The 12,903-nt window shown below is 52.4% G+C and overlaps 1 protein-coding gene across 3 annotated transcripts in view; it reads left to right on the top strand.

Moving 5' to 3' along the window:
* Zfyve28 (zinc finger FYVE-type containing 28) overlaps window positions 1–10,765 on the top strand; it is a 61,861-nt gene extending 51,096 nt beyond the window's left edge. For 2 of the 3 annotated variants that reach the window (XM_076863959.1, XM_076863956.1), the window contains 5 exons: window positions 6,819–6,973; window positions 7,631–7,747; window positions 8,987–9,091; window positions 10,065–10,168; window positions 10,634–10,765. In XM_076863959.1, the coding sequence (XP_076720074.1) occupies window positions 6,819–6,973; window positions 7,631–7,747; window positions 8,987–9,091; window positions 10,065–10,168; window positions 10,634–10,765 (613 nt within the window). The remainder of the gene's footprint in view (window positions 1–6,818; window positions 6,974–7,630; window positions 7,748–8,986; window positions 9,092–10,064; window positions 10,169–10,633) is intronic. The other variant, XM_076863958.1, reaches the window with a different exon arrangement.
* Window positions 10,766–12,903: the final 2,138 nt, after the last annotated feature.

Below are 12,903 nucleotides of genomic sequence, written 5' to 3'. Positions count from 1 at the left end.
ATGTAGCCACATCAATGTTTATAACAGTTCAATAGATAATAGCTGAATTGTGGAACCAACCTAGATGCCCTTCAATAGATGAATGGATAAAGAAACTGTGGTATATATACACAATGGAATATTACTCAGCATTAATAAATAATAAAATTATGGCATTTGCAGGTAAATGGATGGAGTTGGAGAATATTATGAGAAGAGAAGTAAGTCAATCCCCCAAAACCAAAGGCTAATAAGTGGATGCTGATCCATAAGAGGTGGAGCATGGGGAAAATGGAGGAACTTTGGGTGAAGGGGAGGGAAGGTCAGGGGAGAGAGCATGGGGGTAGGGAAGATGGTGAATGAGCTGGACATCATTACCCTAGGTACATGTATGACTGTATATATGCTACATTGTGTACAGCCAGAGAAATGAAAAGCTGTGCTGCAATTGTGTACAATGAATGAAAACGCATTCTTCTGTCATATATAACTAATTAGAATAAAAAAATAAATATTTTTTAAAAACTTGATATTTTGTTACATTTTTTAAAATGCACTTCTCTGCTGTATCAAATTGAGGCATTCAGATATGCCCAGTTTCCAACATTTCACAGGCCCCCCTCGGATTTTTCTACTGCCACAGTAACTCACTCCTCCATGGGTGCTGTCCACGGGAAGCACTTGGAAAGCCTGCATTCCTGGCGTGGCCTGCCTGTGACTCTGGCTGAAGACAGGGATGGACCTACACCCTTGGTATTCGTGTGATTGCTCAGAATTGCTCTGTATTTCTGTAGTAGAGAACGACGTCTCACAGGAAGGTGAACCCGAGTGGACTTGTTGCAGGAATTGGCGTGCCTTCTATAAAAGCAGAGTCCAGACAGGCAGCAATCACAGAAGCATCTGGAAGCTGCAGAAGGTGCTGGGGCTTCCAACACCCCTGAGCATGCTGATGTCATGCCGATGTGCTAGGATGGGAGATAGTGCTGGTGACAAGTGTGCCAACTCCCTGGCGAGGCTTAGGAAGCCCCTGGCAGCTCCACCTCAATATCCTATTCTTTTTTTTTTAAAATTTTTAATTTTTAGATTTTGGTGCACACAGCATCTTTTGTTTGTATGTGGTGTTGAGGATCGAACCCGGGCCGCACGCATGCCAGGCGAGCGCGCTGCCGCTTGAGCCACATCCCCAGCCCTCAATATCCTATCCTTTATTGCTCTTGGCCCTTTAAGCCCAGCTGGGCTCCTGGTGGTCAGGGCCTCCTTGGCTTTTCTGTCTATGGACAGTCTCTGTAAGCACCTCCTTGGCTCACTTTTTGTCACTCTTCTGCCAGGCACAAGAGGGCTATTCTAGGGGAGGTACAGGGCGCCAGCTCAGGAGCTTATCTAGAAAGGCTTCTTCTCGGGGCAGGGGCTGCACGGCTGACCCGCAGTCTCTCCCTTTTCTGGGAAAGGAACCTCTTGCCACACATGGGCCCAAGGGTACCATCTGCTGCTGGCAGGCACTTTGCTGTCTTCTTGGAATAGCATTTAGTCTTCTGATCAGAACAGTCTACTTGACTGCAGGAGAGGTTTTAGAGACAATGACCCACCTGCAGGCTGCTATTCAAATAAGTGGCACAGTAAGGCTTCACATGTATATTTGAGTGTCTATCCAGATTTCTCCTCTGTGTTTATCATATTTCTAATTATTAAAGTGCCATCTTTTTCATTCAGTATCTTAATTTGCGGTGTTCAATATCTTCAATTTGTGGTGTTCTTAGGTGTGCATCATGCAGATGTAACCTAATTTGCAGTCAGCCCTCTGTTGCTGGACATGTGGCTTAGGAGATATTCCTTGTTTGTGACTACAGGAAAAGGTGCTCTTCCGTTGGGGTGTGTGTGTGTATAATCGTGTGGGTTTGGTGTGGTCAGGAGGGTGTATAACCATCACCCCCCTCTGACTCCAGAATGTTCTCATCACCTGGGAAGAAGCCACCCCATCAGCAGGTGCCCCCTCTCCTCCGCCCCTTGGCCCTGGTACCCTGCGCTACTTTCCGTCTCCATCAGTTTACCTGTTCAGGGCATTTTGTGCAACATGTGGCCTTTTGTGACGGGCCTGGTGGCTTCCAGGCTTACCCACATTGTAGCACGTGTCAGTACCTGGTTCCTTCCTGTGGCTGAGGACCTCTTGCGCGCGAGGACGGCTTGTTCTGTCTGCCTGCTCGCTGTGTCCCGCCAGGTGAGGAGCCGTCCTCTTCCCGGCTTCCCCACATCCTGGCTGTCCTCACCCACACTTGTTTTTAGCTTTCTCTCTCTTTTTTTTTTTTTTTTGGAAAAATTATTTTAATGGATGTAAAATGATGTTTTATTGCCCTCTTGATTTGCATTTCCTGAATGAAATGACGTTGAGCGTCTTCTCATGGGTTTATTAAACATTTGTATACCTTCTTTGGAAAAATGTTTATTCAGATCCATTTTCCAGTTTTTAGCTAGAATTTTGTCTTTTTATCATTGAGTTTAAGGATTCTTTCCATATTCCAGACATTACTCTGTAACTTTATTAGACACGTGATTTGCAAAACTGTTCCACCTGTCTCTTTGTGCTTTCTCAACGGTGTCCTAGGAAGCATGGAGGTTCCGTGTGTCGGTTTTTTCTTTTGATGCTGCTTTAGGTGTCGTTTATGAAAAGCTGTAACCTAATCCAAGGTTATAAAAATGTGCACCTGTGTTTCTTTTAAGAACTCTGTGGTTTTAGCTCTTGCATTTAGATATTTGTTCCATTTTTTTAAAAAATTTTTTTAGGGGCCGTAGCTGTGGCTCAGTGGTAGAGTGCTTGCCTAGGACATGTGAGGCACTGGATCGATCCTCAGAACCACATAAAAATAAATAAAATAAAGGTATGCTGTCCATCTACAACCATAAACAATTTTTTAAAAAAAAATTTGTGGTTGTAGATGGACACGATACCTTTATTTTTTTTGATTCATTTTTATGTGGTGCTGAGGAGCAAACCCAGTGCCTCATATGCTAGGCAAGCACCCTACCACTGAGCTATAACCCCAGCCTATACTTGTTCCATTTTGAGTTCATTTTTGTATATGGGATAAGGGAAGATTCGGACTGCAGGGTTTTGCTTGTGGCTGTCCTGTTTCCCAGCAGCGTTTGCTGAAGCCTGCTCACTCCCCTCTGCTGGAGATCAACAGTGGCAGTGCACAGGTTTATGGACTTATTCTGGACTCCAGTGGTGTGTCCAGGGACTGTGTCATGGTCCTGATCCCCAGCATTTCTTTTCAGATTGTTAGTCACAGGTGTGAGTGTGAGTCCTCCCACTTATTTTTTTTCTTCTTCAAGGTTGTTTTGGCTCCTCTGGCTCCTTGCATTTCAGTATGAATTTTAGGATCAGCCTGTCAATTTCTGCATGGAAACAAAAGGCAGCTGATGTTTTTATCGGGATTCATTGGATCTGAAGATGAATTTGGGGAGTATTGCCAGCTTAACAATGTAAGTCTGCCAATCCATGAACACAGACGACTTTCCATTTAATCATCTTCTTTGATTTATTTCAGTGTTGTTTTCTAGTTTTCAGTGTATAACTTCGTACTTCTTTCATTAAATTTAGTCCGAGTGTTTTGATCTTCTTGATGCTGTGGTATATGGGATTATGTTTATGTTTTAAATTTCATTTTCAGTTTATTGCTGCCTTATCTAAGTACAAGTGAGTTTTAAAAATACATCTTTATTGATATGCAATGTAAATACCATAAAATCCACCCTTTTGCTGTGTATCTGCAGGGCTGGGGTGTGGCTCAGCGGCAGGTAGGGCACATGCCTAGCACTCGCAAGGCCCTGGGCGCCACTCACCAGGAAAGCCCCAGCCAGAGGTTCTCGGTGTGCAGACACCAGACTCACACCAACGCCACATGGGCCCAGCCTCTTGGCCATACATGGGCTCCTCAGTCCCTTTTTCTCTGCCTTCATTGTGTTTTTTCAATTTGGTAAAACACATATGACATAGAATTTTCCATCTTGACCATTTGTATGTGAGTAACATGATCATAGTGCATCTACAGCATCGCACGACCACTACCACCAGCCACCTCCAGGATGTTTTCATCTTTGTGAACTGGAGCTGGGTCCCGTCCCTCCCCCACTCTTGGTGACCACGCTCCTGTTCTTGTCTTCCTGGATTTGCCCATTCTGGGGACCTCCTGTGAGTCGAGTCCTACAGGATTCGTCCTCTGGTGCCTGGTTTCTTTGATTGGCGTGTATTCAGGGCTTGTCCACATGCGGCACAGTCAGAATCTCCTTCCTTCTGGAGACCGGGTAATTTTGTTGTGAGCATGCGTCACATTCTGTTCACCCATCCACTCAGGTGATCACTTGGATGGTGCCCCTCCTGGCTTTGTGGATGATGGTACTGTGGGTGTTTGTGGAGCGCGTCTGTTGGAGCCCCACCTTCAGCGATTTGGGGTGAGGTCGACAGTGATGAGGGGGATTGGGTGGAAACTCACAGTGAAGGCACCGTCCCCTTTCCTTCATCACCTCCCAGGGCAAGGTCAGTGAGGCCCACACCCAGGCTGAAAGTCAGGGCCTTTGCCTCTGTGAAACTGGGCCAGCGGGAGGAAGGAGCCACAGATCATCAGGAGGGTCTGACAACACCCAGTTTCCTAACCAGCACCCAGCCCCACCCAAGACTGCCCCCTCCTCTGCGTTCCAGTGAATACCCACTCTGCCAGGACACAGCAAAAAAATGCACACCCATGCACCGCCACTCCACTGAAGGAACAGCCTGCGGAGCTCTGCAGCCTCTCCTGCCCCAGCCTCTCTCCATGCTGAAAGCCACAGTCCTGAAGGCTTTGGGGCAACTCTGTGCCTCAGAGGGGTTTGACATGAGGAGGGTGTGTCCTGAGTAAGACAGTGGGCAGTTCTTGTGTTTCTCCAGGGTGTGTCTGGGTCCTGCAGTGTGCAAGATCTACTGGCATCATTGAGGGGCTGCAGCTGGCTCCCCTCTGCCTCTGAAATCCTGCCCACAGATCATAGTGGACTCACCAATGCAATTTTTGCTCACAGGCTTGAGCTCCTTCCCAATTTTTCTCTGGAATATTCAATGCCATCTTGATGGTTTCACTGTGTCTACAGTCATATAGAGACAAAAGTTTCTGAGCTGGGCACAGGGATGACTGCCTGTAGTCCTAGCAACTTGGGAGGCCCAGGAAGAAGGACCACAAGTTCAAGACCAGCCTCAGCAACTTAACAGAACCCCCTCTCAAAAACTAAAAAGCATTGGGGAATGTAGCTTAGTGGTAGAGTGCCCAGTATCTCAAAAAAAAAAAAAAAAAAAAAAAAAAAAAAGAAAAAGAAAATAAAAAAGATAAGAATTTGGGTGTGTCCACTGGGCAGGTCCAGTTTACCCAGGTGGGTTTACTGGGAAGGTCCAGTTTTACTCAGGTATGTCCATTGGGAAAGTCCAGTTTTACTTAGGTGGTGCCAAATTACTTTTCCAGAGTGGTTGCATCCATTTATGCTCCCACAGGCAAGGAGAACGTTTTCTGTTTCCACCCATGACAGGCAGCCATTCAACACAGCAGACAGCCCAGGACCCTCAGCATCTGTGGCAAGCTGCTGGCATGGGAAACAGGCCAAAAGACTGATTCCCCTAAACGGGAAAACAGACAACGCCGGGCACTGATGGCAAGTTTTAAAAAATTGCAGTGAATGAACATTTATAGAGAGACAGACGACACTGCGTCCAGGAAATAGCAGTCAGAGAAGGAAATTAAGAACCCAATAGCAGAACCCAAAATGTCCAGGGTACAATTGGAAGAAAAAGCTGAGGAAATTTCCCAGAAAGAGGGACATAAAGACGAGGAGACAGAAGTGGGATATGTCATCTTTAGGTTGCAGGTGGGGTGGAGGCCGAGAGCTGGGAGCCCCTGTACACACCCCTGAGCAGCAGATGGATGCACCTGGTCACATCTGCTGGGAAGGCAGCAAGGAATGTGATGGCAGGGGTGGCTGAGTGCCCAGGGGCTGCGTGTAGCCATGTGCAGCAACCTGGGTGACCTGGTCTTCAGAAGCTTACCCTGTCAGTCTGGAGACCCCAGTCTGAGTCCAGTGGGGCCCCTCTCCCTTCAGAGGCTCTGGGGAGGATTCCCACCCCCTCTCAGCTCCTGGTGGCTCCAGGCAGTCTTGGATTGTGGCCATGTCCTCCAGTCTGTGGCTCTGTGTGGCCTCCTCCTCTCCACTGGGAACATGTGCCTCCTCCTTTATGACATATAGGACACTTGTCATTGGATGTAGGACTCACTAAATGATCCAGGATAATTGTTTATTTTAAGATCCTTTACTAAATTCATCTGCAGAGCCCTTCTTTCTAAATAAAGTGCCACTCACAGGCTCCAGGCTTAGGGTGTGGACGTGTCTTTTGGAAGCCCTCCATCCAGTCCCCTGACCCCTAGAAGGTACAAAGGTGAGTTGGAGCTTCCACAGAAGAAAGTCAGTCTATCATAAGCTGAGGATGCCAGACGGCGTGGCCTAAGCTTGTGAGTCAGTGCCATGTCAACCCAAGAGACCCTGTGCAAGGAAGGGCTTGGGTGTGGTCGCCACAGACAGCAGCAGTTGAGTGACCAGAGCAGGACTGGGGTAGGGTCAAAGCCCTGTCCAGCCACTCAGCCTTTCAGTGGGGCATGGGGATCACCTGACAGCATGTAAAGCTTATTTGCAGGAAGTGCCATGCATGGGCAGCCTGACCTCCGGAGTGGAGCCACAAGGACAGATTGTCACCTTGGCCTGTTGAAGTCGAGGCTCCGGGCACCTCACCAGGCCTCCATCTCCACACACCCTGCATTTCCTTCTTTGTGCAGCAGTCCCCCAACTGGTTCCTGCTCCTCAGACAAGACCCTGCTGGAGGCAGCCCCTGTGGCCTCGCCTGTCACCCCCGTGGCCACGAGAGAGAAGATCCGGTCCAGGTTCCACGGCAGCCATGACCTGATCCACCGCCTGTTTGTCTGCATTTCAGGTGTGGAGTCTGGGCCTGGGGTGGGTCGAGGGCCCGCAGGCTGCCCTCTAGGGGAGTGGAGACCCGGGCAGCCATCTCTCCCTGGCTTTGCTGTGTGGCAGTGTGGTCTGCTTCCCTGTAAGCCAGCGCTCCTTAGGAAGGGCTGATCTGCTCCTGGGAGAAGGAGGCCGAAGGAGCTCTGTGGGTGAGGACCAGAGCCCTTGCCTCTAGGAGCTCTGGGGGTGATGGGTGGGGTGGGGCAGAACAGAGGGCCATGGGCACCTCCTCTGGGTGGGTCCACCCTGGGCTCCCCGGCCACGTGGAGCCTGAACTATAGCCCTGCAGTCAGGGTTATTTTGGACAGTGTGGTCAGGGATCTGGGGGGTGGGCCATCTGGATGCCCAAGTTGCTGTGACAGTGACAGGGGCCGAAGTGAGGCTAGGCATGATCGAGGCCCTGGTGAGCAGCTAGAACAGCTTAGTGGTAACCTTGGATAAAGCTGGTAACAGACTGGCCTGCAGTGGGCTGTGCAGAAAGTCCCATCATACACACATCAAGAGAATCTTTTCCCAAGGGGCTGGGAAATGCTGGTACCTCAGCTCAGGCCAGGTCCTGCCCAGTGCACAGATCAGTCAGCCTGATTCATCCTTCCTTCCATCCCTCTGTCACACTGGTCAGGTGTGGCAGATCAGCTGCAGACCAACTATGCGAGCGACCTGAGAAGTATTCTCAAAACTCTGTTTGAGGTCATGGCCACCAAGCCAGAAACAGATGACAAGGAAAAGCTAAAGAAGGGTGAGTGCCACCCAGGACAGGTACTGACTCCATGCCAACCCCTGTGTCCAGTGCCCCCAGGAAGAGGGTTTGCAGAAAACCACACCTCCTCTTCCTGGGCAAATATGTGCCCTCCAAGGCAACCATGCATCCTAATATTTGCATGACCAGATACGCCAGGCTTTCTGCCGGGGGACCCAGGATGCATAGCCCAGGGAAGTGGTTCCCCTGCCACGTTGCAAGTGGGTCACCTGGCTTTGGTCCCCTTGTACACACTGCAGCAAGGTCGCCCAACTTTGTATTGCAGATAGGGGCTGGGGATACTCATCCTTTCCCCTAAAGACAAGACCAGATGACTAAGTGTTCCACAGTGTCACTTGTCAACGCATTCAGAAGACAGCCAGATACAGGGGGAGGGGGCATGAGACCCCCTCCCCATGGGGAGCTGCAGGTCTGTTGCTGGCTGTGATCTGACTCACATTTGCATACTCAGTATGTCACAGGCAACACGTGTGCTCTCACAGTCACATTTAGTTAACACACTGCACACGTATGTGCATATAACAGGTATGTGGTGAGGGAAAAGGCATCATGTCAGGGACTGATTAGCATGGGGAGTTTGACCCTCTGTCCCTGAAGAGTCCTGAGTAGGAGTGGGGCTGGAGCCCTGCTGGCTTGCCCCTTGTGCTGGGCTGAGACACCTGTTCTGGGGGAACTACCCTCACTACAGGGCTTCTGCTTGTGGGGTGTCTGGCAACAGGACGGCCCAGCTATTTCTGCAGCTCCCACCCAGCAGAGGTGTCCTTGCTAGTGAGGAGGAGCCTGTGCCCCCCCAGCTCTGCTCCCAAAACCACACCCCCAGGCCACATTCCATCAGGGAACTTGGCAGGGCTGCCTTCTGGAAATCAAGATTCAGAGGAGGCAGAGACAAACACTGCTCAGACAGGGACTGGGCTGCAGGACCCTGCTTGCCTCCATGATCACAGTTCAGGGCATCTGACCATGTGTGCAGGGGCCCCAGGGCTGGATGCTCACAGGGAGCAGCTGACATGGGCCTCAGGGCACGCCATGCTGTGCCATGCTGTGCCACAGGAAACCCTCAACCAACTGGAAGACCTGCCAGGCCAGGCACCCTACCTGCTGAGGTGACTGGCCCTGTGTGCTGGGTTTGGGGGAGCTGGCCAGGGGTACCCAGCAGGGATAATCAATTGCATTGACTACACTGCCCACCAAACCTCAGCAGCCTCAATTCTCTTCCAGTCACCCAGACCCTGCGGAATGCGGCCTTAGAGGACTGTGCGTTGTGTCAGGAGACCCTGTCATCCTCAGAACTTGCAGCCAAGACTCGTGACGGGGACTTTGAAGGTGTGTGGGAACCTCTAGGCCAGGGGCCAACACGCTCATGCTGAGCAGCAGGTGCCTGCGCAGGATGCTTTCAGATGCAGAGCCCTGAAGGTGGTTCCCCTCCAGACAGACACCAGGCTTCCTGGTATGCAGCTTCCCACAGGAGGCAGCCACTCTGCATGCTGTCCTCAGCTCCCAGGTGGGCACACAAGCCCCCTCATTGCTATGTGACCTCAGGCCAGGTGTTTAATGTCTCTCAGCCTGGTGGGCACAGGTTCCAGGGTGTGGGAAGCAAGGAGGTGTCAGGTCAAGACAGCTCTGGCCGCAGGTGGCTGGCCAACACCTGACACCCCAGCTCCTCACCTGAACCTCAGGATGTATCTGGCATGGCAGCTGGGGAAACTACAGGACACTATAGGGACTGTGGAGTCCCAGAAGCCTTCCCCAGTGGGGATAGCTGTAGACTGATCTGGTCACATCTGATCTGGGAGACCTGCTCCCTGCAGTCTCTCCATGGAGTTGGCTGCAGGCAGATGGCATGGTGTCATAGAAGGAAGAGCCAGGCATTCAGGGGACTGCCATACATTGTGGGAGGGGCACAAGACTTTGAGAAGGGCTGTTGGCAGGATGTGTCACAGTCCCTCGGGTGCTGGGGGCTTCCATGGTGCTGAGATGGATGAGGGCAGATAGACCTGACTGGGGTTTCCAGAGCGGGCAGGGAGAGTTTGGGAGTGAATGGGTCTTGGCCAAGGCACGGTCCTCCAGGTGGACCCCCTGTATATCCCAAGTGCAGGGGCCTATATCTGGGGGTGATTGCCAGCTCTGTCAATGGCAGTGAAGAGGGACCCCCATGTGAAATCATAGCCTGTCACTGAGCTAGGGGTAACCAGTGAGGAGAGGGGCTGGAGGTGCCTGCCCACCTGCCAGGCTTCCACTCCAGCCCCAGCCCACCTGCATGCCAGGGCTGACGTGTCCCTGGCTCTCGTTGTAACAGACCCCCCTGAATGGGTGCCGGACGAGGCCTGCGGCTTCTGCACCGCGTGCAAAGCGCCCTTCACTGTCATCCGCAGGAAACACCACTGCCGCAGCTGCGGGAAGGTGGGTGGCCACGCTGGCCTGCAGCATCTGAGCCATCACAGGCACAGTGTCAGGGGCTGCAAGTCAGAACTGGTGTTCCTAGGCTCTGGGGTCCTTGTGCAGATGCCCCTGAGTCCTGAGCCCTGCTCTGACTCCAGGCAGTGGTCCACACCAGTGCCCATGTCCAGCCTTGGCCACTCAGAGCCAGGGACAGGGAGGGGACAGAGTAACCAAGCAGGAACCTGCTGTGGCCTTGGTGTAGCACTAGACACCTCTCAGGAAGTGGGTCTCCTAGGCAAAGCCCTGCCCAGGGTTTTTCTGAAGGTCCTAGCTCCACGGGCCACAGGACCAGGACCAGGACCAGGCAGACTCCCCCTCCATTGCCCTGCCTGGTCTGGGTGGGAGGGCTGTGTGGGGGCATGGGGGCTAGCCCTGCCCAGCACCCTGCAGCAGGTTCACTGGTTCCTACCCCTCCTTGACTTCCAGATCTTTTGTTCCCGCTGCTCTTCGCACTCGGCACCGCTGCCCCGCTATGGGCAGGTGAAGCCTGTCCGTGTGTGCACACACTGCTACATGTTCCACGTCACACCCTTCTACAGCGACAAAGCAGGCATGTGATGCAGCACCCAGGCACTCACCAACATACCCAGGGCCAGGACTCCCAGGAAGGAGGCGCTGCGCCTGGCCCTGGTCTGTCCAGGCTGTGCTGTAGGAGGTCTCCCGCATCTCATTAAGACACTGCTGCTGCTGCAGACCCGCCCAGGTTTCCAGAATGTCCAGAGCCTCTGTCCCACCCGCCCTGGCTTCCTTACCTGCAGGGACCCCAGGCCAGGTGCAGAACGTGAAAGGAGGTCAGCTTTACCCACCAAGGGGATCCAGGGACCTAGGGGCTGCCTCTGAGGCAGGTGCCTGCTGGGGTCTCCACTGGAGCTCCTCCTCCAGCTGGGCCTACTAGGCAGGAGAGTGGGCACTGTGAGGCCTTGTCTGCAGCAGAGACTCTGGAAGCAGGAACTAAGGGGCTCCATGGGCCCCAGCACCCTGTCAGGGCTCCTTGCGCCCACCTCATCCCCAGCACCCACTGCCCGCCTCAGGACCCTGCTAAACAACACGCATCTCATTTCTTCTTGGAGGGGAATTCAGGAGAAATATGTGCCCTGAACCTGCATATTGTCCACTGCCAGTGGAGTGGGGGCTGGCCAGGCACTGACACCCACAGACAGAGGTTGGTTTGGTTTGGGGGCCTTGGCTCACCAGGCAGCTCAAGACCACCAAGGGCTGCCTACTTGGCCAACAGTGCCCCCTTTCCTCTGCACCCTCTGGGACCCTGGTCCACTTCCACAGATTCCAGAGCAGCTGGGACCCATGCTGAGACAGCCAAGTGGCCCCAGTGCAGACACCTCCTCAGGCTTCAATCTCAGGCTTCACATTGCAATGACGATTGCAGTTTTATTTTTGGAGAGATGACACACCTACTGCTTCTTTTATAGGATGAAGTCCAATTACTGTTGAGCAGTGGAATACTCTTGCACAGAGATGGCTTCTGTAGGGGAGAATATATATTGGAGGGAATATTATGTATTGAGATTATTTTTATTTTCTAACAGCTGTAACTCGAAACCATTTCCATAAATCTATTTAAAGATTGCAGACGCTGTCCTGTCTTCTGTGAGCACCAACTCCTTTTCCTCTGTCTGGGCAGGGGTGGTACTTGTGCTGTCATGGATTCTCCTATAGGAAGCCAGGGCTTCTGTACTTTGGGACGATTGAAGGACTTGGCGTCCCATCAGCCTCCAGGAAAGGGGTGGCTGCTCACTCTCTGGAAGCCTGTCCCCTGCCTGTGAGAGTGCCCTTCTCCACTGCTGCCCATCCTGAGCTCCCCTTCTTATGTGAATCTTTGGCTGAGACCCCTGGCCTGTGCTTGGGGGCAGGGCTAGTGCTCTTGGCCCCTATACTGGGGGCTGACCTTGTGGCTTTGGTCTCCAGCCTCACTACCTCATAGTCTGGGGACTGCTTTTGGGGTGCCATGAAGAGACTGTAGGAGTGCCAGCACAGCCTTGGATTACTCCAGTGATGTGGCTTCCTCTGTCCTTTGTGCTCTTGGAACTTGGGCAGAGTTGTGAGAGGCCACAATGGCCACCATATCCACTCTCCGCAAGTCAGGAAGTTTTAGAACATAGGGCTCCCTCTGAGCAGGGCAAGCCCTTCAGGAGCAGAAGGGGCAGCTTGGGGGACCTCAGCATCTCTGGCCATCCAAGACCTGAACCTACCCTCCTGCTTACCTGGACAGAATACAGAGAAATGGCCCCTCTATCACCCCTACACTCTGATGGTTAGCATGTCCACAGGAGAATTGTCACCTGTCTGGAGGAGGCCACCCCTGCTGCCACAGGCTAGGAAACCAGGCTCTGCAGAATCCCACAGAGAGGTACTGCAGCATCCCTCTGTGCTTACAGGCACCCTCAGTGGTCACCTTCCAGACCTGAGGTGTGGTGTCCTCCTTGTCCACCAGGTCAGAAGAACCTGGACACAGGGAGGCAGGCAGGAAGGCTGGGTGTGGTCTGTTCATAGGAAGCCCTCGAGGCCAGCCTTGGCTTGCCTGTGTGCTGCCTGGAGACAGGTTGCCCTGCAGAAAGGCCTAGAGTCACAGGTATCCTTCAGGGAGATGACCAACAGTCCTATTTGCCCAGGAGCAGAGTTTCCAGGACTTTTCCATGCTCAACTTGAGATGCTTGATCACTACCTTTCTATGGGGCTGT

This window comes from Callospermophilus lateralis, chromosome 8 (genome assembly GCF_048772815.1).
Source record: "Callospermophilus lateralis isolate mCalLat2 chromosome 8, mCalLat2.hap1, whole genome shotgun sequence".
Classification (NCBI taxonomy): Eukaryota; Metazoa; Chordata; class Mammalia; order Rodentia; family Sciuridae; genus Callospermophilus; species Callospermophilus lateralis.
Note: the sequence above shows the minus strand (reverse complement) of the source record. Positions and strands in the feature narration are given on the sequence as shown.